This window comes from Rattus norvegicus, chromosome 1 (genome assembly GCF_021556685.1).
Source record: "Rattus norvegicus strain SHRSP/BbbUtx chromosome 1, alternate assembly SHRSP_T2T, whole genome shotgun sequence".
Lineage (NCBI taxonomy): Eukaryota > Metazoa > Chordata > Mammalia > Rodentia > Muridae > Rattus > Rattus norvegicus.
The window spans coordinates 84,682,366-84,708,325 of NC_141534.1; the positions used below are offsets into that span (position 1 = coordinate 84,682,366).

A 25,960-nucleotide genomic window follows, 5' to 3' on the forward strand; every position below is an offset into this window, starting at 1 on the left:
CCATACATGCTCTTGTGCTGAGCTTGTGTGGACCAACAGTAGCTCTTCAGAGTCATGTGTGTATACCAAACACGTACACAATCAATATCAACCCATCCTAAATTCTTCCAAAGGAAGAAAGACTATACTACAAAACAAGTATTGAATTAAAATCAATGCCAAAAAAGGAATGTGCTTCAAGGGGGAAAAATACAAAGTAATACTTCTTATGAATTTTGACACAAAAATACTGAATAACATACAACTAAACTGAAAAGATTCTATACCACAGCCAAATAGGACTCATTCTTGCAATTCAAAGACTCAAACATAAATAACTCATCAATGTAACAAACCACATTGACAAAACAAAAGAAGAAAAAATACAGCTATCCTGATGATGTAGACAAAGTAATGGACTAAATCAATGCCCTTTCTTTTTTTTTTTTTTCAAAGTTCACCAAAACAATTTTATTTCCAGTGTTTAATTGGGTATGCACAGAGGCATGACACAGGTTTGAATAAAGTCCTCATGCAGAATTATATTCTTCTCAGTAAGAAGCCAGTTCCATCCAGGATCCACTATCTACACACCTATGTTACAACATTTATATCAAATCTGGTATCTGAAGAAAAGATACACATAGAATATGTTCATTTAAGTTATTACGTATTTTACAGAAAGATTAAAAATTCAAGTCACACAAAACTCAAAAACTGTATTAAAAGTTCGAATATAAAACTCAGATCCGCCTGGAATGACTAAGGAATGGGAGTTCTGTATCCACCTGTGTTAACTGGTAAATGTAAGGGAATCTGTTACGGATAAAATGCATTCATTTATTCAATGTACGTTATCTAATTTTAACAATATGGCACCCTAAAAATCAAATGTACTTTTGTCATGAGGCACTTTTGTTAGTGAGGAACCAAAAGAACAACTGGGCTGCGGGAGGCAGCAACTTTCTTCAGTAATTTGGGGAATATACTATGTAGTGAGTTGCGACAAATACCCTGCTTACTTGTAGCCAACTATCCGATATACTTTTAAATATATGTGTGTGTTCTCCTGGCTGCAGTGATGCACTGTAAAGCTATTCCACAGTGCAAAATGGTGAATCCAGCCCAAACCAAGGCTGCATAATAACAATTCTGGTACAAGAAAAATATTTACAGAGTTACTGGACTGTGTAACAGTAGTTTTTTCTTGCTAGAGTGGACAGACCCAGCTTAAAGGCAGGGAGGAGACTCTGTTTTAGTGTTATGCCCTTTCATGATATAAACACATCAATGAAAATTTTAATTCAGTATATAAAAACACTATATAGTCAAGGAATGGAAGAAATTAGCTCAACATAAAGGCCATATTAAAAAATAGCCATAGTCAATGGTAAAGGACAGAAAGTTTTTCCTTTAAGGCCAGAAACAAGGATGTCCACCCTTACCACTTCTCTTAAGATCTAGCCAGAAGGACTATGCAAGTATAAAAGGCATCATTGGGAAAAAAAAGAAATTACATTAGATAACCCCAGACTTACATCAACATTCAATTCTTCAATTTTACAATGCTGCAAAAGCAGTAACACATTCAAGAGAAATTATTCTGAATTTGTCTCTAGGCTAGGGACAAATACTCTTCTGTGATGCTCAAGTAGAATGGGGTACTAAGGCCCTGAGTCAGTAGCAGATGAGTAGAAAACACTGATGCTAGTGCATGGAATTTATATATAGAAAAGTAAATGATGTTTCTGAAAAGAATTAAGAAAGATACAAATACATGGGAAGCCACTTCATGTTCAAGAACTGTAAGACTGTGTGTGTGTGTGTGTGTGTGTGTGTGTGTGTGTGTGTGTGTGTATTCACTTGTGTATATATTAACATGTTTTGGATATGTTTATTTATATATTATTAATTCATCTGTATATATCATTTGGAAATAAGGTTTTTTAAATAGCTTTTTAAATATATATATAAGCTATCTTCAGACACACCAGAAATGGGCATTGAATTCCATTACAGATGGTTGTGAGCCACCATGTGGTTGCTGGGAACTGAATTCAGGACCTCTGGAAGAGCAGCCAGTGCTCTTAACCCCTAGGACATCTATGTGTCCTACCATCTTATGTCATCTTAATGCCATTAAGATGTAAGTACTACCCAATGTATTCTACATGTTCACTGTAACCTCTACCAAAATCCCAGAAATATTCCTTAAGAAAATAGAAACACTTACCTTAAAATTCAAATGGCATCTCAGGGAATTCTGAATCACCAAAACAATCTTGAAAAAATAAATTGGAGGTTTTAGATTTGTTGACTGCAAAGCTTCAAGAAAGACAGACCTTAGATCAATAGACCAGAATACAGAGCTTGTATATAATCTCTGCATGTATGTTAAATGACTCAACAAGACCAGTCCATGGGAAAGAACTGCCCTTTTCAGATGATGTGAGAAAAAGCCGAATATTCAAAAGCAAAGGAATGAAGTTGACCCCTTGTAAGGATCTACTCAAAATGGGTCACAGTATTATAAAGGTTCTAGAAAAAGCTGGGCATGGTACACTGTTAAGCATATATCCTATGAAAATTAAAATTTAAGAGACAAAAACCTGTTCTACACATTAAGGACCCTCCATTTTTACTAGTTTAAAAACCCAGCAACTAGAAAGTGGAGGGCATTGTAAGCTATAGAGAGACGGCTGTCTCAAAAAATTTTTCTTGTGAATCTATAATTATTTCAAAACTGTGGAAACACAATGATGTGTAAAAACCTCCTGACTATAGAAAAATAAATATCCTATGTTTGGTTATTTGGAAACCCGCAAAACCAAAACAGAGATGGGTACCAAACAATAGTTAGAAATTACTGCTCATTTGCTCAGGTGTATAAATAGTGTGAGGAGTTGTGCAGAACAATGTTCTTTCCCTTAAAGTACAAGTAAAGAAATATTTAGAGATAAAGCATCCTACTTAAAAGCTTATTTCCAAATGGTATACACAAATAAATTAGTTATATATATGACTAAACATAGATGTAAATGCAGTCATTTTCATATATATATATGAACATACATAGTCTTATAAATATGTATATAATACACACAAAAAATACATATAAACCCATTACATATACAGGCCAAACTCACAAATACAGGTATAAAACATGCACATAACATATATTATCAACACATAATATATAACTGTTACATATTACAATGTATTAACTGCTAAATTTACACAATGGACAATGGATGTTCACTATTCTTTTTCAATTTTGTTACATTTCAGAAATTTGCCTAAATACAAAGTAGATGGGAAAGATGTAAGTGCTTCTGGGAGCCTTCTCAGAAGGTATCTAGTAGATGGTTACAAATGAGCTCATGGAAGAAAGATAACTCCAACTGGAGCCTTAAGAAATCCACCAGTTTACCTAACCTGGAAAAACTATTAACTTGAAAAATCTTACAGACATGTTTTGAAGCAGCAGAGAGCAGGAACACCAAGAATTTCAGCCTCTTAGAAGTGAGACTAGGGTACAGCTGAGTGTTCAAACCTCAGGCTATGCTGGCCAAATATGGAATATGTTGGGCTTCCAGCTGCTACCTGCAGGCTGACAAGTGATCCATGGTCAAGGCTATTTGATCTCTTTACTACATAAGCCAAATAAGCTTCCAGAAGTTCCAAGCAAACTTAAAAAAAAGAGCATTTACTCAATACTTTACTTTTAAAACTTATTACAGTCATTAAGGGCTATTGTTAAACCTGAGATTCTCAAGGAGAAAAGACCAAGTGTAAAACTCACCAATTAAAGGAAGCTATATTTAGGGGTGCACTCCAGACTGGTCAGCACCCCAGACTAATCAACAAGCTATCTCACCCTAAGTTGGGATTTGGGAGAGCAGCCCTTGCTGGCCTCTTGAAGTCCCTCTTATAGGAGAGATAAGGTGTTTTCAGCAATGAGAGGGTTGGCTGTTACACATTGTTAAAGAATACAAGGAAAATGGAAGGGGCAAAGGCAAGGATATAGATCAAGTGAATGGGGTTATAAGCAGTTTACATCAGACCTAGGAAGCAGGATCTTACTCGGAATTACAAAAGAAACCTTATTTTAGCAAGAATGTAACACAGAGCAAACAGGGAGTTTTATTCCTTAACTAGGATATAGATTAACAGAAACTTCTTAATTATAAATAGAAACCTTATTTTGCAAGGATGTAACACAGGACAAACAGAAACTTCTTAATTACAATTAGAAACCTTTATTTGTCAGGAAGTGACATAGGACAAACATGAAATTCTGTTTAAATGTCTTAACTGTTAATACCTCTGAATTCTTAGCCTGCTAGGTATCTCTTTCCTGTTTTGACCTCCCACTAACTTGCCAGATACATTGTTGTTCTTTGGATCTCACAGTATATCAATGGTAAAAGCACTTGCTTAACAAAGGTGAGGCCCAGTGTTCAACCCCCAATACTGCAAAAATACAATAATAAAAACAAAACACCACCTCACTGTAAAATGATGTAATATGTACTCATTGCAGGAAATGTGGAAAATATATGAAATGTTAACAAAAATCATCCATAATGTCAGTATCAAGTCGTAAGTACATTAAATTCTGATCCCCTGCATAGAGGGTTATTAACAATTTGGAGTCAAGCTGCTTATTCAACTTAGATGAGCATGATTAACATCATAGTATAAGTTGCTACATCACTAACATCTTTTGCTTAGCATTAAAAAAATGGAGAATTGTCTTTAGAAACTGATTCAGATGATTCAAAAGTACTATGATGAAATAAAATTAAATGAAGGTTATGTGATGGATGAACAACCTTTATTTTGCAATGGCACAAAATGAAATTCAAAAGTACCATCAAAGGAGTTCATCTCTAGTAAATACAATTTCATCACACATTAACTCAAGTTACACATCTATACAGCTCGCTATGTAATTGTGCTCGCTTCAAATACATAAATATATATATAAAACATGCAGATGCAAAAAGATTGCATACTCAAACATATACACGTATGAACATACATATAAATATGTATGTGATTCATGTATACACAAAATTCCATATAAACCCACAAATAAAATATGTATGTCATACACACAAATACATACTTAAGCATACACACAACAACATAATACATAACTGTTACATATTACATGTAGTAAATTTAGATGGGCAAGGGTTCAAACAAGTTGGAAAGTCATCAGGCAATAAAATCCTGTTTCACAAGGACAATGGCCAAGTGTTTCGTAAAGTACCGCTACGAATGGGAAAGAAAAAAATTAAAAACGTGTGTGTCCTAATGGTGTAAATTATAGTCCCAGTACTCAGAAGGCTGAGGAAGGAGAACTATGAGCTCAAGGCCAGCCTAAGCTACACAGACAGTTGCAGGCTAGTCTGTGCTATACAACAAGCCCATTTCAGAGCAAACAGAACCTGAAAACTTGCATGTTCACAACAGGGAAAGAAGCAAAGGAACAAGACAACTCAACATCTCCATAAGGTGACTGTTTAGACCCTGGACCAGAGACTAAGGTGCATATTTTACCTATCAAAGCAGACCTGGCCTCCAGGTTCTCCAAGCATCTTAGTCCCTACCTGGCATACCCTGCCACCAACCTTGAACTTTCCAGTCCAGGGGCTGGGCTGTCCCTCTCTCAGAGGCTCCTCCCTGTATAATATCCAGCAGGGAAAGAAGGAAGACCGGCTGAGAGACTTCACAGCCCCTAGGAAGAGAAACCAAACGAACACATGTGCAGGGAGGGGACGCTGTCTCTATGTTGAGGAATAGGGTAGAGGAAAGGCAGAAGAAGGACTGGTGGGCAGAAAGACACAGAGGAGAAAGCTTGGGAGTGGGTACAGAAAACAGCAGGCATTCCAGTCCCTAACCCTGAGATGGAGTGGAAGAAGAGCTGCGTCTGCATGTGGACTTGGAGGGAAAGCAGCGAGGTCCACGCTAGCGGAGGAGTGCGAACCTCATGGAGTCCGACCCATCCGCGTCCTGCGGGGTGAGAACACTCGTGACATTACGCGGGACAAAAAGCCACCAGCCCAGCCTCAGCTTCAGATCCCAAGATGCGCAGACACGCAGGTCCAGGACTCTGTTCCGCCTCTGCCGAAGTCGCGAGGAGGGGCGGGTGGACTACAAAGGACGAAGACCCAACCCAAGAACCAGGGAGACACCCACTCACCTCCAAGGGCACAACCCCCACGTGGGACGCTAAAGGTCTGCGTGTGTTCGCCCTAAGCACCGAGATGAGGTGTTCTTAAGACGCCTGACATCTCTAAAAGCTGAGTGTGGATATCCTGGAGAACCAGATCCAAGCCCCAAAAGAGCTTCCTTTTTTGCGGTCTTGAGCTCTGAGGCTTTTAGTCCCCGCAGACTGCTGAAGTTTAATGAAACGAAAAACTCCACCCACCTGTCCCAGACTGCGCGAACCACCTATGTGAGGTCATCCTTTTGCAATAGTACCTACCTACCCGTGTCGTCTCCCCACCCACCCTCCGCGGGATATGACCCAGGGAGACCAGGGAGTCCAGCTCCTTTCCATTTGTTATCCCTAAGGATTGCCTTTTTCCAGCCACGGATCCCTTCCTCAGCAATTAAATAACTGAAAAACAGGAAAAATCTCTAAGGTGACAGCAGCAAGGAAAGTGAACCACAAGAGCAGACAGAATCAGTCCATCAAGAATGGCTTTTATTAGGAAGTGAGGAAGAACACATTAAAAAAAAAACAAAAACAAAAAAAAAAAAAAACAAAAAAAAACAAAAAAAAAAAAACTCTGCAAAGCAACCCAGCTTCTCCTCCAAGGCAGTTTTTTCATCTTTTGATTCATCTTTTGAGGGGTTTTCCCCCAATTGTGGAGAGTTCGGTTTGAAGAAAAACAGGTCAGCTGACTGACCCACATCTCTTGAACTTGCTGAGCCAGTCCATCAGCGGGGATCCTACTGGCAGAGGAAAAAGCCCGCAAGGCCTTTGTTTAAGCTGCCAGACTTTTGTCTCAGGTAAGGAAGGTGAGGGAAAAGCTAGTCATATTATAACTTTACTATTTGTATTCCCTAGCCACCGCCCCTCTCCCTAGCTGCCTATCAGGAAGTGACTTCTAGTTCCTGACACTCATCTGCAGTACTTGGCACTTTGAAACAATGTCTCCTCCTGGTCTGCCCCTCAAACGCTGAATTACCAATGCCCACAGTACCCGAAAGCACTGCAGAAGGCGATCTGTTTATGGCTGTTTCCTCTTGATGGTCGCCAGCTTCACTTTTATGTACTGGTATAATTTTCCATGGTGCATAAAAGGAGGTTAGTACTGTTTCCAGAATTGTTAGAGGAAATGGCTGTGTCAGGCTTAATGGCTCACATTTGAAACATCTGCACTCTCAAACACCCTACTTGGGAGACCCAGGAAGAATTCTTGAGTTCTCTGCCAGCCTGGCAAACTGTGAGTTCCAGTCCCGCCTGAGATAGAGTTAGCATTCGAAGTTCCACCCCCACAATTACCTAGCGTAAGCTCCACCCCCACGGTTACCTGGCAACAGCCAGGTACGCTCCGCCCCACAGTTACCTGGCAACAGCCAAGTATGCCTGACACTGTAAAAGGGGCTGCTTCCTCCCTCCTCACGCTCTTGCTCTCTCTTGTTCCCCTCTTGCTCTTACCCTCTTCCCCCTCTGTCTCTTCTCTCCCCATTCCCTTCCCCACTTCTCTCCACGTGCCCATGGCCGGCCTCTACTCTACCTCTCTCTACTTTCTGCCCTTACTACCCTCTTAACTCCCCTCCCCATGCCCTGAATAAATTCTATTCTATACTATAGGTCGTGTGGCTGATCCCTCACTGGGAAGGGATGTCTCAGCAGGGATCCCCTGAGGTGCCCCCTTTCCCATACCTCACCACACCTCCATAGAACATAATCCCCCCTCTTTATCTTTTTATAAACACAGCATTGGTATCGAAACCCAGGACATATCCTCTCTTTATCATTTTATAAACACATCAGTAAAACCCAATCCCACCCAGCCTCTTTGTAACTAGAAATGGCTGTGACTACCCACGGTTTCTTGTCCAGGTAGTGACTAGAACTGTAATTGTTTCTGAGAATATATAGTCATATGAAAGACTTCCTCCTGAATCAAAAGCAAAATATATGTTTGTCAACAAGTTCCCTGTCAACACTTAAGATATTCATCCAGGGGGTTAGGGATTTAGCTCAGTGGTAGAGCGCTTGCCTAGGAAGAGCAAGGCCCTGGGTTCGGTCCCCAGCTCCGAAAAAAAGAACCAAAAAAAAAAAAAAGATATTCATCCAGATACAGTATCCTGGGATTTCTATAACGAATGAAATTCATTATGAAATTCGTAACGAAATTGGGCAGTGCCATGAATGAATTGGCTATTTGGATTCCTCATTCAAAATGGCACAGATCCAAAGTGTTTGACCACATTTTCAATGAGTTTTATCTTTGCAATGCTGGATCCTTAACATATTTAAGTAACATTTCTGTCTGCTCTATGAGCTACAACTGTTTTTTTTTTCTATTGCTTGCCATTTCGTTTACATAGTATGGATTTTCTTATGCACATGAATTCTTAAATTTACTATAACCTTTTCTCCGATATTCATTTCACTTTAAAAATGTTTGCCTATACCAAGATAACCAAAAAAAAAAAAAAAGTTTGATATTCTCAACTAGCAGCTTCAAGCTACCTTTCCACTTCATTTTGTCTGCAACAAGTTTGTCTATCAAACTACAGCCCCTGGGTAAATGCTACTCCAAATCTTATGGTTTTGGACAAAGAATACTTTATTTTAGTTTTGCTTTTTGGTTTTTTGAGACTGAGTCTCCCTATGTAGTCATGCTGACCTGGGACTTGCAGCAATCATCCTGTTACTGCTTCTAAGTGCTGAAATTTACACGTGAGCGCCACCAGGCCTGGCTTACTTTGCTACATGAAACTTGAATTTTCTGTAAGTTTCACAATTTTAAAGAATCAGAGTCCGTATGTAAAGTTTTATTGGACACATTCACACACACTCGCTTACCAATCCCTATAGCTACCTCCACATTACAGTCCTGTGGCTGAGAACCTGCAGCAGAGATGACATGGTGCACAGTTCAAACTATTGTCTTCCCCTTGCAGGAAAAAATGCTGATCCATGGGATAAGGGATAAGGTATAGATTTTCAACTTTATAAATTATTTTCCCCAGACCACAAGATAACACTTCACACCACTAGCACAAAAAAATAAATAAATGTTGGTAAGGTCATGAAGAAGTCAAAGTAGTCATATATTAGTCAAATGTAAAATGGACATCAGTTCCCCCAAAAAGCAAACAAAGATCCAGCGATTCCATTCCTAAGTATCTACCCAAGAGTACTGAAAATTTATTGGCACATGAGTTTGCATGTGTTCACCAGCATTATTCTTAGTATTATTATTATTATTAGCCAAAAAAGTAGAAGCTGAAATATCCATCAACCAATAAGCAAAATACAGTTTTAATCATATGGCAAAATATTTTTCAGCCACAAAAAGGACCTTGAACTTACAGCATGAACCTTGAAAACATTATACTAAATGAAGTTACAAAGGGCCACGTGTCTTATTTTTCCATTGATGTAGAATGCAAAGAATTGGCAAATACACAGTGAAAAGAGATTAGTGATTGCCAGGGTCAGAGAAATGGAGGATACTAATAGATACAAAGGGCTTTTCTATGAATAATGAAAAAGTCCTTAAATTACAGAATAGAAGTGAATGAACAACCTGGTGAGACTATCAAGAACCACTGAATAGTTCACTTAGTATTTAAAACTTGAACACTAGTCTATTTTATCAGAAATGACCACTAATGCTGAATACCTTTGGTTATCAAGCTTATACTTACATACTTGTTCTTTTCTTCAGCTAGGACTTCATTATGCATATTCTAAAACAATTTATCTTTTCAGAATCATAGATGTTTTCCTGTAAATGGACTTTCCGTTTCACAAAGTTTTGTTCTCCACACCTGCCTCTGCAATGAAGCCATTTCTTTCACTGCTGCTCATGAAGAAGTTCCATCTATGACTTAATTGCTCTTCCCTGTAATTCATATGGCGGAAGGTTTCTCCTCCCTAAATCTTAACCTCTTGTTGCAGGACATCACACCCCTAGAATGTCACACATGTAATTGCCTTTCATTCAGAAAGGAAATGATCAAGCTTTTTAAAACTGTCATCACGTCCACCCAATATAGACACCCCCATCCCCCTTCTCATCTTTATATTTCTCCCAGGCATCAACCACCATCTGATACATGCTGTGCATTTATTTTTTTTCTCCCCTGCTGAATTGTAAACAGCTGGTTCTGCTTTCTGCTACAGTACCAACCCTTACTGCATGTACTCTATACAGTTGCTAAAGTAAGAAAGACATGAAGTTGGACCAGCCTAGTGAACAATCTGCAGGCAGGCATACTTGAGCACCGATAATCTGAAAAATCAAAAGAATGTGGGTTAATAGTAACTAGTTAAGATACTGACCTTAATTATAAATGTTTCCAATCTCCATTTTAGACATGAAACCCTGCTCTGGCACTGCCACATTCTTGTGCTGTGGGCATGCTTTATGGTGCTGAAATATGCCTCCTTGGCCAACCAAGTAGAAGGGGATGGGATTAAAGTTACAGAAAAGTTATTCCATTGCTTCTGAGATTTATTTTCACAAATGGCTACTCACTCACAGAACTTATTTTATTATTATTTCTTATTGTCAGGGTCTCACTACATAGCCCCTAGCTGTACTGGAATTCACTCTGTAGACTAGGCTGGCCTCAAACTTAAGAGATCCATCTGCTTCTGCCTCCTCAGTTCTGGCATTAAAGGTGTACACCAGCACGCCCTTGAACATTCATAGTATTTAAATCTCTAAACTATTATTAGAATTCAGGGCTGTTAAAATGGTGAATGCACAGAGGTCAACAGAGCCAAAAGAAATCTATTTTTCCTATAAAATAAATTTTATAGGTATGGAGTAGAAAGGGTTGGTTTACTTAACTTGCTCGGTAAAAGGACACACTTCAGTAAGGAGTCTAAAAGGAACTATTGAGGGAAGCATATCACCTACAGATAATATAACAAATTACCACAAAAAACACGGCTTAAAACCATACATCAGTTATCGCAGTTTAGGACTTGAATCCACTCAATCTCAATAGACTAATAAGAACAGGGATAGTTCCTTTTGGGGAGACTTTGGGGAGAATTCATTTTCTTGCTTCTCTGGCTTTTAGAAGCCATTCATATTGTGGATTCTCCAGCCTTAAAATCAGAACAGTAAGTTAGGTGCTCCTTAAAGTCAGGAAAAGTAAAATAAATGTTTATTCTTTAAATATTCTACCTTCACATTCTCCATCTGATTCTAGCCCAAGTTCTCTACCTATTTAAGGGCTGTGTGATTAAATGGTACTCATCCTGATATTCCAGTATACTCTCTTGTCTTTTTCCCTAATCATTCTGGCCTACCACCAAAAATTGTCCAGGCTGCATTGCAAGTCATCTGGAACGCTCCCAGATCAAATCTCACCTTTCCCTCTTTAGCCAAAAGTGTCCATCTTCTATACAGTAGTTATTTTCATGACAGCAGTTTTTCCTGATCTGAGAAAACTAATTTTAGAAAAGAGCAAGGGGAAAGAATTCACACTCGTACAAACCCCATGTGGACTCACTAAAACTTCAGAGTGGATGCCTCTTCCTTGAGGTGCTTCCCTCAGGCCACAGCAGGCTTAGTGAAGATTTCCTGTTCCAGAATCTGAGATGTAGGATCAAGAAGCAGGGACACTACTAACACTAATGGTACATGCATGTTTTTCTTGAAAGTAGCAGACACCAAAGTGTTTGGCCTTAAGTGATACAGATAGTCCACTAGGTGTTTGCTAATGCCTTATTCAGACACATAACATTATAGAGACAATCTGTAAGTTACAAATGATTGTGTGCTCTGTATGTGCATGTGTGTGCATCCCAATCACAATATTCTTAATATTCTGAAATAACTGTTCCAAGGGCTACTTTTGTAGGATGTCTAACAATATCTTTGGCCTCTACCCACTAGGCACCAGTACCTTCCCATCATACAAGTGCTTAGAACCGAACCTAGGTCTCCTAGAAGAATAACAAGCACTCTCTACCACTATCTCTCCATCCCCATAATCTGATAACCATCCTGCTGTCAAGAGCATGCATACAGAAGACTAAGTTGTCTAAACTTCCTTACAAATCTACTCAACAGCCTTAATCATCTCAAAATAGACTTATGATTCTCTTTTCACAGGAATCAAAAGATAGAAGACAGGGTCAAGTCAAAATTTTCAGGAGGAATCAGAGGCCTTTGAAGCTTTCAACAAAACTGTCTAGCTTTCAGTCAGCTAACACTACCCTAAGCAAGGACATGCTAGGATTATTCTAGATTTCTCTGTAACTTTCTCTTCCCTATCCTTAGACTCTTATACCTCTCCCTCCACAATGCCATAATCTTTATATTCAAAATTCTAAAAGAAATTATTCTAGGCTTCGGGATGCTCTGATTCCAAAGAAGTGTCTGTCAATATACACCTGGAGACGCTTATGGCTTCCTGTAGCCATAATCTAGCCTTTATAGGATGTCTGACAGTATCTTTGGCCTCTATTCACTGGCGAAGATCCAAGAAAACTCCAATTTGTTTCCTTTAGCTTCGCTTTTATATACATTACCAAATTATTATATAAAAAAGTATAAATAAAAGGGAAAAAGAACACAATTGTAGTCTCCTAAGAAACCACTTAATACCATCATCCACTGCTAACCTACAGCCAAATATGAACATGTTTACATGATTGTAATAATAAATCTACTTTTATGCCTTCTTTTGCAATGATCTAAGTATTTTTAGGATGGCAATGAAACTTTTGGATTTTGCTTCAAAGGACCTGAATTCTACACAAATTAGTATCCAAAATGATCAACAATGGTGAAAGCAGGTGATAACTGAAATACAATTCAGTATTTTCTTGTTCAACACCTATAGCAATGGATCCTATTTCTTAGAAGCAGCCCTTTCCATCACGAAGAATATTTTAGTCTGAAGAGGGACAACTTCATCTCAATCACAAGCAACTCCTATATCCAGTTTCACCTCATTAAATGAGTCATCTGTGTTTTGGCAGCACCATAAAACAGAAGTGCATTCAAACAGCAAACCCAGCTACATCCTGTGGTGGTTTGTAGGGCACTGTGTGAGACATCCTACCACTATGCCTTTGTGGACAGTAAAAACTCCTGACAAAACTGTTGCTTCCAAATAACACTTACAAACTTTGACTCTAATAAGCATTTGCTTATAATAAGGTGATACTATTAAAAATGTCTCCTACTGGTTACCTACTGAATGAATTCACAGGTTCTTTCCAATTTCAGTATCCTGCTGTAAAGATAGAGGGATATCTCTAAGAAAATGCCTTCCTCACTTATTTCAGTGTATGAATTACATGTTTGGTATAGGCTGAATCATCCCTGAAGCCTTTACTACATTAATTACCATTCAATCCTCTCTTCAGGAGTTCCCTAATAACAGTATAATGCAATTATAGAATATGTCATACTCAATATTTTTATAAAGAATTCTTTTCTGTTAGCAAGGGAAGTCACATCTGAAGACAAATCCTTTGTTCACTCAAGAAGAGTATGGCACATGTCCACTATGTTTCCGTGGGCTGCTCTTCAAGGTGTGTTCTCTGATGTCGGGCAAGACACCAGCTCCTTCTAAATATTTTTCCACAGTGAGGACACTGGCTCGGACCCTCTCTGTTATGAAGTCTCTGATGTACTACCAGGTGAGTGTTCTGCCTGAAGGACTTTCCACACTTCAGACACTGGTACGGAGTCTCCTTAGTGTGAATCCTCTGGTGTTTGGTCAGACAGGAGCTATCCCTAAAAGCTTTACCACACTGATTACACTCATAAGGCCTTTCACCAGTATGAATTCTCTGGTGCCGGATAAGTCCAGCGATGTTCCTGAAGAGTTTACGACACTGGTTACAACCATAAGGCTTCTCACCAGTGTGAATCCTCTGATGCCTGATGAGATATGCACTCTCAATGAAAGTTTTTCCACACTCTTTACATTCATAGGGTTTCTCCCCAGAATGAATTTTCTGATGCACAATGAGGTGAGAGTTGCGATTGAAGGATTTTCCACACTCTACACATTCAAAAGGCTTCTCTCCAGTGTGTGTCCTCTCATGCTGAGTGAGGTATGAGCCATCTCGGAAAGCCTTTCCACACCGGCTACACTCATAGGGCTTCTCACCAGTGTGGATTCTGAGATGCACAGTAAGGTGAGAGATGTCAGTGAAGGGTTTCCCACATTCATTACATCTGTATGGTTTTTCCCCTGTATGAGTTCTTTGATGCAAAATCAGGGATGAATTTCTGTTGAAAGTTTTTCCACAATCTAGACATGCATAAGGCTTCTCACCTGTGTGAATCCTCTGGTGTTGTGTCAGAGCTGATCCATCACTGAAAGCTTTCCCACACTTACTGCATTTATAGGGTTTCTCTCCTGTGTGAATCCTTCGATGTACAATCAAGTTGTAGTTCTTGGAGAATGATTTTCCACAATCATTACAGGTATAAGGTTTCTCACCAGTGTGAGTTCGATGGTGTAAAACAAGAGAAGAGTTCCGTTTGAAGCATTTGCCACATTCAGCACATTTATAGGGTTTCTCAGTAGAATGATTTCTTTTTTCATTAAGAGATGAGCTCAAGGCCAAGATGTCCCCAAAGTCTTTACCTTTGTAAAATTTCTTGCTTCTTTTTTTAATTTTTTTATCACAAAGGGCAGTGGTAAAGTGGTTTATAGATTTAATACTTTCTGCGTATTTATAGGGTTTATCTCTCGTTTGGTTTCTTACAAGTTGAGTGACTTCCATGGAAGGATGGATGGCTTTTTCACAAGCATCATCATCACCAGTTCCCTTAAATGTATAATTCTGGGGGCAACTATGTAAGGTTTGGTCACAATCAAAAGTTTTAATATCTGAGTTAGGAACATGGAAGCTGTTTGTTGTAGGAACTCTCTGAGATGCTAGAAGGGCTGGGTTTGTACTCAAATGTTCCCCCAAATTATGATGGTCACAATTTGCTTCCTGAGCCTCTGTTTTCTCATCAATTAAAGGAGACTGCCTTGAATTTCTTTCCTGGTTCTCACAGTCCCAATTGTCGCCTAAAATGGGGAAGCAGGGACCCTCTCTTGTAAATCCTTCCATTTCTACCTCAAAGGAAACACTTTCTTCTTCAGGAACATTCTGAGCTATTATTTTCAGTCTCATGTTCCATACTGAAAAGAAAGAAAAAGACACATTAAGTAAACACAGATATATGTGGAAGAAAATGAAAAATGGTAATGGGGTGAGTATATTCCACTTGTTTTCTTTTTCAAATTGTTATCTGTAAAATACAGAGTTCAAATAAGGGTCAAGGACTGAAGCCAAGAACAGATTCAAAAGAAGTGGCATTACATTGTAATAGTCTCAGCGAACAGGTCAAAGAAATACTCTGTAAGGTACACGTGAGACAGAGGAGCCAGAAATCTCTGCTCACGCTGAAATACCATCTTGACCACTGCCTTCTTGTCCTCATCACCAATGCCCCTCATCAACTTCACAGTGTATTTACAAAAATATAGAATGAGGAGTTCTTGCCCCAAATCTATGATCAGAGTTCTGCTTTCAAGGATGAGAAGACAGCACAGGCTAACAAATCTGAAAGATTTGTATCTATGTTCTAAATCCATTAGAGACTATCCTGCAAAGTTGTTGTCAAAATTTGATCATGTCTAAGGCAAGGTCAAGGATAAAGAATGAAAAGTATTTGAAAAATGGCTCCAGGGCTCTTCACCACTGTTAATTTTTTTTCTTACTACCTTTCCTACTCTTTATACTTCATAATATTAAGACAATGGGGTCCAATGAGATGGCTCAATGGGTAAAGGCACTTGCCAAACTGAGAACCTGAGTTCAATCCCCAGTGAAAGGAAAGAACTAGCCCACAATGTTGTTCTCTGATTTCCACATGTGCCATGGCACATATGCCCAGGCTCTCAATCAACCCAATCAATGTGAGAAAAAATTAAAAGAAAGACAACTGACTCCCTTTAAAGTAAAATTAGACACTTAACTCAGCACTTGCATTTTAAGATGATAAAGTCTTTCACATAAAAACAACGATTAAAGTACAAAAGATGCTTTCATAGATAGGACTGACCTTAAGCAACAGAGCTTAAGAAGCAAAAGCCATACAGACAGACTAACAAATTCAACATCAACACTAAAATTTTCAATAAAACAAAATATAATAATAAATAATATACAAGTGGAAGGTAGAGCCAAAAACTAAATAATGATAAAGATTATCACCCAATATCAACAAAGAACGCATACAGAAATGCACAAAATGACCAAAAAATGCATTTTATCCTAATGAGAAAATAGAAACCCTGAAAACAACAATCTTCTCATTCTGTCAGTCATTCAATTACATCTTCTTGTCGTTTTGTGTTTTGTTTTCATTTGACTTGGTTTGGGTTTTGTTCTGTTTTAGTTTTTAAGACAGTCTCACTAGGTTGCTCAGGCTCATCTCAAACTTCCTGGGATCAAGTGGTCTCATAAACTATAACTCTAAAATCAAAATGGGGGAGTGGCCTTTGCTTATACTCCCAGCACTTGGAAAACTGAATCTAGATGACCAGGAACTAGTTAGGGGACCACCCTGTGTCACATAGTAAGTTTGAGGCAGCCTAGGCTACATGAGACCCTGTCACAAACAACCAAATATGCACAAACAAACAACCCAACACCAGATGCGTATGTGTGATATGAGTAAAATGAAAAAAGAAATCCGGAATTGTAAATCAGTGCTGTATATGCAGCACTTGGGAGGCAGAAGCAGGAGGATCACAAGTATGAGGCTAGTCTACTCTACATAGCAAGTCCTGGATTACCAAAGGTTACACAGTAAAGCCCTGTCTATAAATAAACTAATTAAATGAATAAATACAAGTATGATAACATACTTAAAGCTCAACTAGCATGCATGTTAGTTAAAACCTGCATTTATTCAATCCATATGGCTGGATAATTTGGTAGCAGCTGTTAAAACATGAAACTTTACTTTCCCTTCCATCATGAAAATAGAATCATGGTTATTACCTCAGAAACATAAGTCTTAATCAGGACAAGTGAATAATCAATACATACCTATGAAATAACCTTTTTTCTAATTTTTTATCTTATTTTATGTGTATAAGTATTTTTCCTGCATGTATGTCTGTGTACTACATGCATGTCTAGTGCCTGCAGAGGCCAGAACATGTGGATCCCTAGAACTGGAGTTACAGATGATTGTGAGCCCATGTAAGGACTGGGAATTGAACCCAGGTCCTCTGGAAGAGCAGCCATTGCTCTTAACCACTGAGCCATCATCTCTCCAACCCCTTACTGAAGGATCTTAAAATAAAATTAAAAAGAAAAAAAAAAGGAAGGAAAAACAGACCAGTAATAGCGAAGATGAAATTTAATACAACTGGTCATCATTACTCAATACCAAAGTAGAAAACCAAGAAAGAAGGAAAATTTCTTTCAAAGTACTGAAGAGAAAATCTACAGGTTCACCAAGATTTGGACATGAGAGTAAAATAAAAACAAATTCAGAAAAAGTAAAAACAGTTCTTCAAAGGACGGGGGACTAAAGTAAGGAGGAAAGGGAAAGAAAAAGAAATGATAAGTGGACACATCCATTCCAATGCTGAAACAAGAAAAACAAGAGTGCTGACCAGATGGGGTCACAGTGTAATACAATAGTAGTATTGTATGTCAAAACAATTGGAAGAAGAAATCAATATATACAAACAGAATGAAAGGCTTAATTCCTTTCAAAAATGGAAATTCAGAAAAACTGCTAGACAGAGACACGCAGCAAAAATGTTCAGGAGCCAGCCTTATAAGCCAGATGAAAAGCCATGTATGTTGAAAGCCAAATGTTTTCTAAGCATATGTGAAACATTCCCTTAACATGACCATAAACCAAGCCAAAGAACAAAGGCCGGACAACAGCAGAAGAGACCAGTCTACTGGATACAATGCGGTCAAGCTAACAACCAATCAACAGAAAAATGTCAAAGACAAAGCAAATAAAAATGAAAACAAAAGCAGTAGGTAAAACAAGCTTTTACTTCTTTGGAAAAGGGAAAAAAGTTCTAACCTATTTCTCAGTAGCATAATGAAAACCTTGATAAAAATTAGAAAATACCTGAAAGTAAGCAAGAATGAAAATGCTGTATCACAAAACATGAGACAACTCAGGCTGAAGTAAACTTAGTTCTTGGACAGAAAGTATTAGTCTTTAACACTTATAGTGAAAAAGGAAGACCACAGAGTTAAGAATGTTATCTTGGAAGAGTGCTTGCCTAGTATGTTTCACACCCTGTGTTCCAGCCCCCGCATCAAAAACAGTAACAATGATGAATGCCTGGGTGTACTAAAGTATAAATTGCAGCAGGCTAACAATCATGAGGGTATCCATAACCTCTATGGATTTTTCTCCAAGGTATCACAACTGATGGCTTATATAGACTATTAATGTGAATAGCAAAACCACATCTGCAGCTGTGGGTAAAGCATGTTGTTTCCAGAATACCTCTGCTGGCTACAACAACACAATCATCTACTACTTCTAAATTCATTGGATGAACCATAAATTCCCATTGAGTAGTGCTCCAGAACAACATAATATGCACTTTGTTCTTCCACTAAAAAGAAAACTCAAGCTTGGGCACTACCTTTGCCACCTTAAAAGACAAAGGGAGGGAAAAAACTGCTTGAACATGTAAAACAAGGCTTTTTATGTAATTGTGCTTTTACCACCTACTTTTTTTTTTTTTTTTTGGTTCTTTTTTTCGGAGCTGGGGACCGAACCCAGGGCCTTGCGCTTCCTAGGCAAGCGCTCTACCACTGAGCTAAATCCCCAACCCCTTTACCACCTACTTTTAACTTGACTAAAAAAAGAACAAGACAGAACACTAGTAAGTTCACTTCTTACATTATAGTACATTTATACATAGTCCCGTGTGTGAACTAAATGGAAAACATATTTTTACATATCAAATACATTTAATAAAGTAGGAATTTCATTGCAATATCAAGGATTCAAAGCAGAAATACTAACATTCCATATAATGTACATATAATGTACTACTACATATAGTGAGATTATTTTTCAAGCTAAATTGAAACCACACATTATATAAAGTTTAGCAACAAACAACCATGGAAACATGGATACATGCTGCACCATCCATCAGTTAAAAAACTCAAAATACAAAGCAGGCGTGGCCATTCCTGTCACCGAGGGGCAATTTCATTTCCTATCCTAAAACAAACTATCTCGACTAGTAGATTTCTGCAGATTAATGAGGAATAAAACACACATTTCTTTGCTGGCTAAGCCCCTCAAGGATGATGGATAAGCAACCACAAAAGCAGACACTGAATGGCCAGAATTGTTTGAAATGGGGTTCTTATTCCTGGGGTTGGCATTTCAGCAGGACATGACAAATGTAACAAACAAACAAAATGTACCATCTCCTAGTTGCAACAGGGAACTCTGAAGTGACTAAGTGTCCTGGTGGGCCTATGCAACCCTTTCCACTTCCTCTCTTACCTGGGAAAAAAGAAACTGGAAATGCAAGTTCTAAGAGAGGGTTTAAAGCCTTAAGCAGTGCCAAGGCCAGGCAATGCTGACCCAGCTCACCCAATAGCTATGTTCATAGGGTTTCCCTCCATGCCATCAGGGCAAGCAGTGAATGTTAAGCCCCAGGACGGAATGAATGTAAAACCATGTCTGGCACATACACATTCAGCAGACACGGGTGGGTTATGTAGAAAATCTGAGATGTTAGTTGCAGAGTGACAACCTTAGAGTCTGTACAGGCACACTGCTAGCCAGATGCTTCAGGTAACAATGCAAGCTCCTAGGCATCCTCTTTTCCTGTGAATTTAAGTCACCCATCTTCAATAACTGCTTACTGGGGCAGGGCCAAGGTTGGTTTGTTTTTCACCTGCATCTCACTCCTACAAAAACAGCAATAAACCTTGTCCCTTGTAGAGAAAAGATAAGGTACAAAAAAAAAAAAGTTTGACTAGAAACTAGAACTGTATTTAAATAGGAAAACCGTAATGCTAGGGGGGAAAGGAGACACAAAGATCACACACACATTGACTTAAACTGTATAACACTAGTGACAAACTACACAGATGCATGGTTATCTCAACCAAGAGACTGCTGAATGCACAGCTTAACATAATGATTAAAGAAAAGACAACAACACACACCATGTTCTTGGCAGGCTGTACTGACTACCTGTCCCGCCCTGGAAACCCTTATTCCCCATGATGAAGAAACTCCAAGTTTGTTGACAGCTCCTCTCAGTGTTTCATCTGGTTCAGAGCTTCCGTGCCCAGGCTCCATGAACCCCCCCCCCCATCTCCATCCTGCAACCTCCCTGACACCATTTCTATACACCACCAATCCTAGAATTACCGCTCAGCTATAATTTTCAATTCAGGTGGACATCTGTAACTTAGGGCTAACCTTCATCCCACAAATTCTTCATGGGCAAGACTGTCCCCATCCCTAGTACCTTCAACTTGACACAAATCTATGGAGGAGTTGAGTACTAGGATAATTTCAAAGCTTGAAGGGCCCCAAGAATATACATGTTGTTACAAAGAAACCTCAGGAGTCCTGGTGATTGAAGAAGCTTTGTTTTCTTTTTTATATCCATCACTGATTAAGAAACCTCTCTGTGGGGGTTGGGGATTTAGCTAGTGGTAGAGCGCTTGCCTAGGAAGCGCAAGGCCCTGGGTTTGGTCCCCAGCTCCAAAAAAAAGAACCAAAAAAAAAAAAAAAACCTCTCTGTGAGCTTCTTGTCACCAGTAATTCTACAAAACCCTTCTTGTAATAGAGGGCATATTAAGCAATACAACAGGCGCTATGGTATAAACACATCTGTTACATGCTTAAGAAAAGCAAGCAAAGTTTACCAGTAACGACAACAATGCACAGAAAGGACTATCATCACATGGAAAAGAAAAAGAGGAATCCTATCCTCAGTGAGTGCACAAATTGTCAAATATGCATATTTAGCACTGGCTTTGCTGCTCTCACCCGCTTCCTGAACTCTCACAGAAGCCAGGTAGCAAGGCACAGTGAGAGAACCACATTGGGGGATGTTTCTGTGGGAACTGAGCTAAAGATCCAAAATGGACTGGGACAGAGGTGGCAGGAAAGAGGAAAGCTGCGGCCTTGATTCACTGTCTGAGAACAACGCATTTATACACAACACAGCTCCTAAACCTGTTCTGGTAAATCCCAGCGAACAGCTTTGGGTCCACTGAGGTTTGCTTGCTCATCCTAAGGCAGGCTCACTGTAAACTATTAACCACTATATTATCATTATAAGGCTCTATATTATCATATAAGGGAAGAGAGGAGAAGAGGAAGGAAAAGACACACTCTAAACAACTCCTCACCACACCCACCTGTGCAAAACAATCCCAAGGGTCCCCTCTCTCTGCCACAATGCCCTGCTCATTCAGCATTACAGTAATATGCTCTAATAGAATTGCAGTTAGATCACACACATTCCAACAAGTATCAGTTCATTTTGCTTTAAATACAATGGAGACATAATCCGTCTCCAGGGTAACACTGGAGGATCAGATACACACTAATACACAAGTCAAGTAAAACACGTATTTGTAAAAGGGAAAGAAAATCCCAAGAAATATTAGAGAATAGATAAAGTATGACAACAACCTATGTTTTTTTAAGGAACAAAGCAAAGATCTTGTCTTACTTTAGATTGCTTTCTAAATTCAAATATATAATAGTTTCAAGACCTCAATTAAAGAAATTTATACCTTACAGTCCTGGAGTCTGGGAAGTCCAAAAGGACGGTCAGGTTTGGTGTTACTAGCTTACCAAAAAAACAAAAAAAAAAAAGATGCTCAATATTACTAGCCATGAGAAAAATGCAAATTAAAGTCATATCCATTAAGATTCAATAATCATTTCCTCATCTATGTAGCTATTCTACAAGACAGGAAAATTGTGACATCTAACACTAAAATACACTGGAGAAAAAAAGTATTACAAAGTATTAAAAAGAAATAGAGTATTACAAAACTATAAAATACATATACATTCTACAACATGGATGAGTCTTGAAGATGTTTTCTAAGTCAAAGAAACCAGACACAAAGGACTACAGATTTTACAAACAGGTATATGGAATGTTCAAAACAGACCAAAAAAGACTTCATCAAAGAGAAATGGAGGGGTTGGGGATTTAGCTCAGTGCTAGAGTGCTTGCCTAGCAAGCGCAAGGCCCTGGGTTCGGTCCCCAGCTCCGAAAAAAAGAAAAGAAAAAAAAGAGAGAGAGAGAGAAATGGAGAAGATAAAAGTGACAGTAAGGAGTTTGGGTTTTCTTTTGGGGGATTGATTGAAAAAAAAGGTTCTAAAATTGACAGGCATGGTGGCGCTGGCCTTATATCCCAGCACCTAGGAGGCAGAGGTGGGTAGACCTGTGAGTTCAAGCCAGCCTGGTCCACATTGAAAGTTCCAGCCAAGCCAAGGTTGCATGGTGTGACCCTGTCTTAAGAAAGAAAAAGTTTAAAAAGCTGAACTACACACCTTCAGTGGATGAACTACGTGGTGCACCCACATAGCCAGGTTTTTGTTATTGTTGTTTTGTGTGTTGACCCACCAGGATCAGACCTATTTGCCTACTCACCAGCTGACACTTTGAAAGTACATTAAAAGTTCAGGAGATGGGAATATAAAACGGTGCACATGGGGCTGGAGAGATGGCTCAGTGGTTAAGAGCACCCGACTACTCTTCCAGAGGTCCTGAGTTCAATTCCCAGCAACCACATGGTGGCTCACAACCATCTATAAAGAGATCCGATGCCCTCTTCTGGTGTGTCTGAAGACAGCTACAGTGTACTTATATATAATAAATGAATAAATCTTTAAAAAAAAAAGTTCAGGAGAGAAATTAACCATTACAAGGCTGTACTGAGCTTGTGGAGAAAGCGTTTATCTCCCAAGTGCTGGAATGGTAGGCACTCATCACCATGACTAAGAAGAATGCATATTTCTTTTTTTTTTTTTTCTTTTTTTCGGAGCTGGGGACCAAACCCAGGGCCTTGCGCTTGCTAGGCAAGTGCTCTACCACTGAGCTAAATCCCCAACCCCTAGAATGCATATTTCTTTCACTTTTTCAGATGAGAAAAATATTCTAATTCCTAATTCACACACATTCTCACACACTTATAAAATGATGCAGAAAAGAATTATTGGGCAGGGATCTCCATAAACCTTAGGATGGCTAAAATAATGTAGCTCAATGACAGTGACTGCATACACAAGTTGCTTAGTTCAAAAACAATCACACACACACACACACACACACACACACACTCACACACACACACACACACACACACAGTAGCAGGGGAGAGGGAGAGAGCGAGGTCTTAAGGTAAAATACTGAGATAAGAAAAGATATAAAGCAAATACAGAGCGAAGGAGCTACCCAAGTTACCAGGGTAAAGAACTTATCTAAAAGACAGAAGGTATAAAGCACACCAAAAAAGAAAGAAAAAAAATCTAACATCTAACTATACAAAAACGAGGAAAAACCAGGAAGATTGGGCATTTGAAAATCAAAAAAGTAACAAAGAATTTAAAGTAGAATCCCCGAGAATGATTTACTAATGACAGCAAGCACATTAACCACATGATCAAAGATTGACCACTACCAACTTTATGTGTTTTACTTATGTAATTATCTGCAAGGCAAGAAAAGGATTGTTGATGTCAGTATGAACTAAACAAAGGCACACCCCACAAGATAACACCTTATGTCTTTTAAGACATAAGACATTAGAAGACACCCATCAAAACATTACAAAACTATTGAAGAGAAATAGCATTAACAGTGGAACGTGACTGAAAAGACAAACTTAATGACACACATGATCCTGGAATGAACCTTGAAAGAAGCCAGTTTAAAAAAAAATTTTTTTTAAAACATAGTTATGTAGAAGTTGTACAATGATTGGCCCCAACATCATTCTATCATAGATCAGAGTGGGGGTATGAATTCCAGGCCTCCTCAAGGACTAAACAGGCAGTTAAGGTTGTTAGCAGAGACATTTCTTTTTTTGTAAATTTTATTTTTATTATGTGTATATGCGTGTCTATGAGTGAATGCCATCTATGTTTCGACACTCTCTAAAGCCAGATTAGTGCATTGAATACCTGGGTGAGTCCTTTGGGGCTGGAATTACAGGTGCTATACCCCCAAGGCTTGGGCCCTGGAAACCAAACTCAAGTCCTCTGAAGAGCAGCAAGCGCTCTTCATCACCAAGTCTCTCCAACCCCACAAGATTAGCATTATTTTCAGTAGTATAGCCACTTGGGAGGTTGGTAGGATACCCACTCTCCTTTGTTCATGGAAAGGGGGGAAAAAAGGCTAGGTTCCTATTTTAAAGAGAATCTTCACTAAAGGATTTCAAAGTGTAGTGTCAGAATATTCACAGTATTACTTCTAGTAATTCAGCCTACACACACACTATCACGCCTGCCTGTGCTACATTCGTGTGTGTAAAATATAGTGTCATGTGTTTAAGAGAAAGGAAAGGCTAACGTAGCAAAATGTTAATACGTGATAATCTGAATGGTTTCGTCATTATCTATTAAATTATGCCTGCAATTTAGCTGTGGGTGTGAAATCTTTCAAATTAGACAACTAGGAGAAGAAGGCAGGGGGAGAATGGAGAAAAAGTTGTTGGAGGAGTATGGACAAAAAGCGTGTTTTTCCAGGAAAATAAAACCATTGAAAACCAAGGGAAAAAATAGCAAACCGACCACAAAGCAGGGGAAGGACACATGAACCTCCCTGGTGAGGTAGGGAGGGGCAGTTAGATAGATGATGGATGGATGGATGGATGGATGGATGGATGGATGGATGGATGGATAGATGGATGGATGATTGATTTTGCAAGTATCAGTAGAGTGAAGGGAAATCACCTAGAAGATTCCACGGAAAACAGCCCCGCCGCTCATTGGAGCCCGGCAGCCAACTCGGCCCGAAACCGGCAAATCTGAAGGGCCCAGGCGCCCAAAGGATCTCGGCAAAACCTCCGAGAACGGCCGGGCTCGAGACAAGGACGCCATAAGTAACGCGCCGGAAAGAGCGAGACAGTCTCACCCGATAGAAGAGCGGAGGAGCGTCTACACCAGCCAGACAGGAATCCCTCCGACCCGGGGGCGTGCACACCCGTGAGGACAGCGGTGTTGTCGCTCACACCCTCTGGGTGAGCCCGAAACTCCCACAGTCCGCGTGAAACCCGACGCAGACGCTCTGCACGCCACCCCTCCAACACCCCATCGACTCCCTCCCGCTAGACACTCAGAGGGGTAACTAAGAAACAGAAAGGTGCCGAGGTGCGGAAGGACTCACTACAGGTTGCCGGTGGTGGCCATATTTGCAGCAACTGCGCGTGCGCAGACGCCGATCCTGTGACGCGCACGCGTCCTGAAGATTAAGCAGCCTTGACCGCTAGGCACTCTGATCAGAGCGTCTTGCACTGGTCCCTGCAGCTACAGAGAGGCAGGCGCAAGGCATTGCGATCGGGAAGAAAGGTCTCCTCACCTTTATTTACGAAGTTATAACTAAGTTATTGATATGAATAACTCGCGGATATTCATTTTCTACCACGATTCTGTCTTTTGAGAGGGTTGGCTCTGCGTATGAGGGTCTCCTACCTCAGCATCTCCAGGACTCTCTCAATGTTATAATTTTGGTCTAGAGCCTTATT

General features: G+C 39.4%; 1 protein-coding gene across 3 annotated transcripts; it reads right to left on the reverse strand.

Annotated features, from left to right (window-relative positions):
- Nucleotides 1-6,676: 6,676 nt before the first annotated feature.
- On the reverse strand, nucleotides 6,677-25,638 carry Zfp329 (zinc finger protein 329). Of its 3 annotated transcripts, none has more exon segments than NM_001107477.2 (2): nucleotides 6,677-15,354; nucleotides 25,603-25,618. In NM_001107477.2, a coding segment is annotated over 1 exon segment (1,632 nt). In that variant the 5' UTR covers nucleotides 15,347-15,354; nucleotides 25,603-25,618; the 3' UTR covers nucleotides 6,677-13,714.
- Between the last annotated feature and the right edge of the window lie 322 nt (nucleotides 25,639-25,960).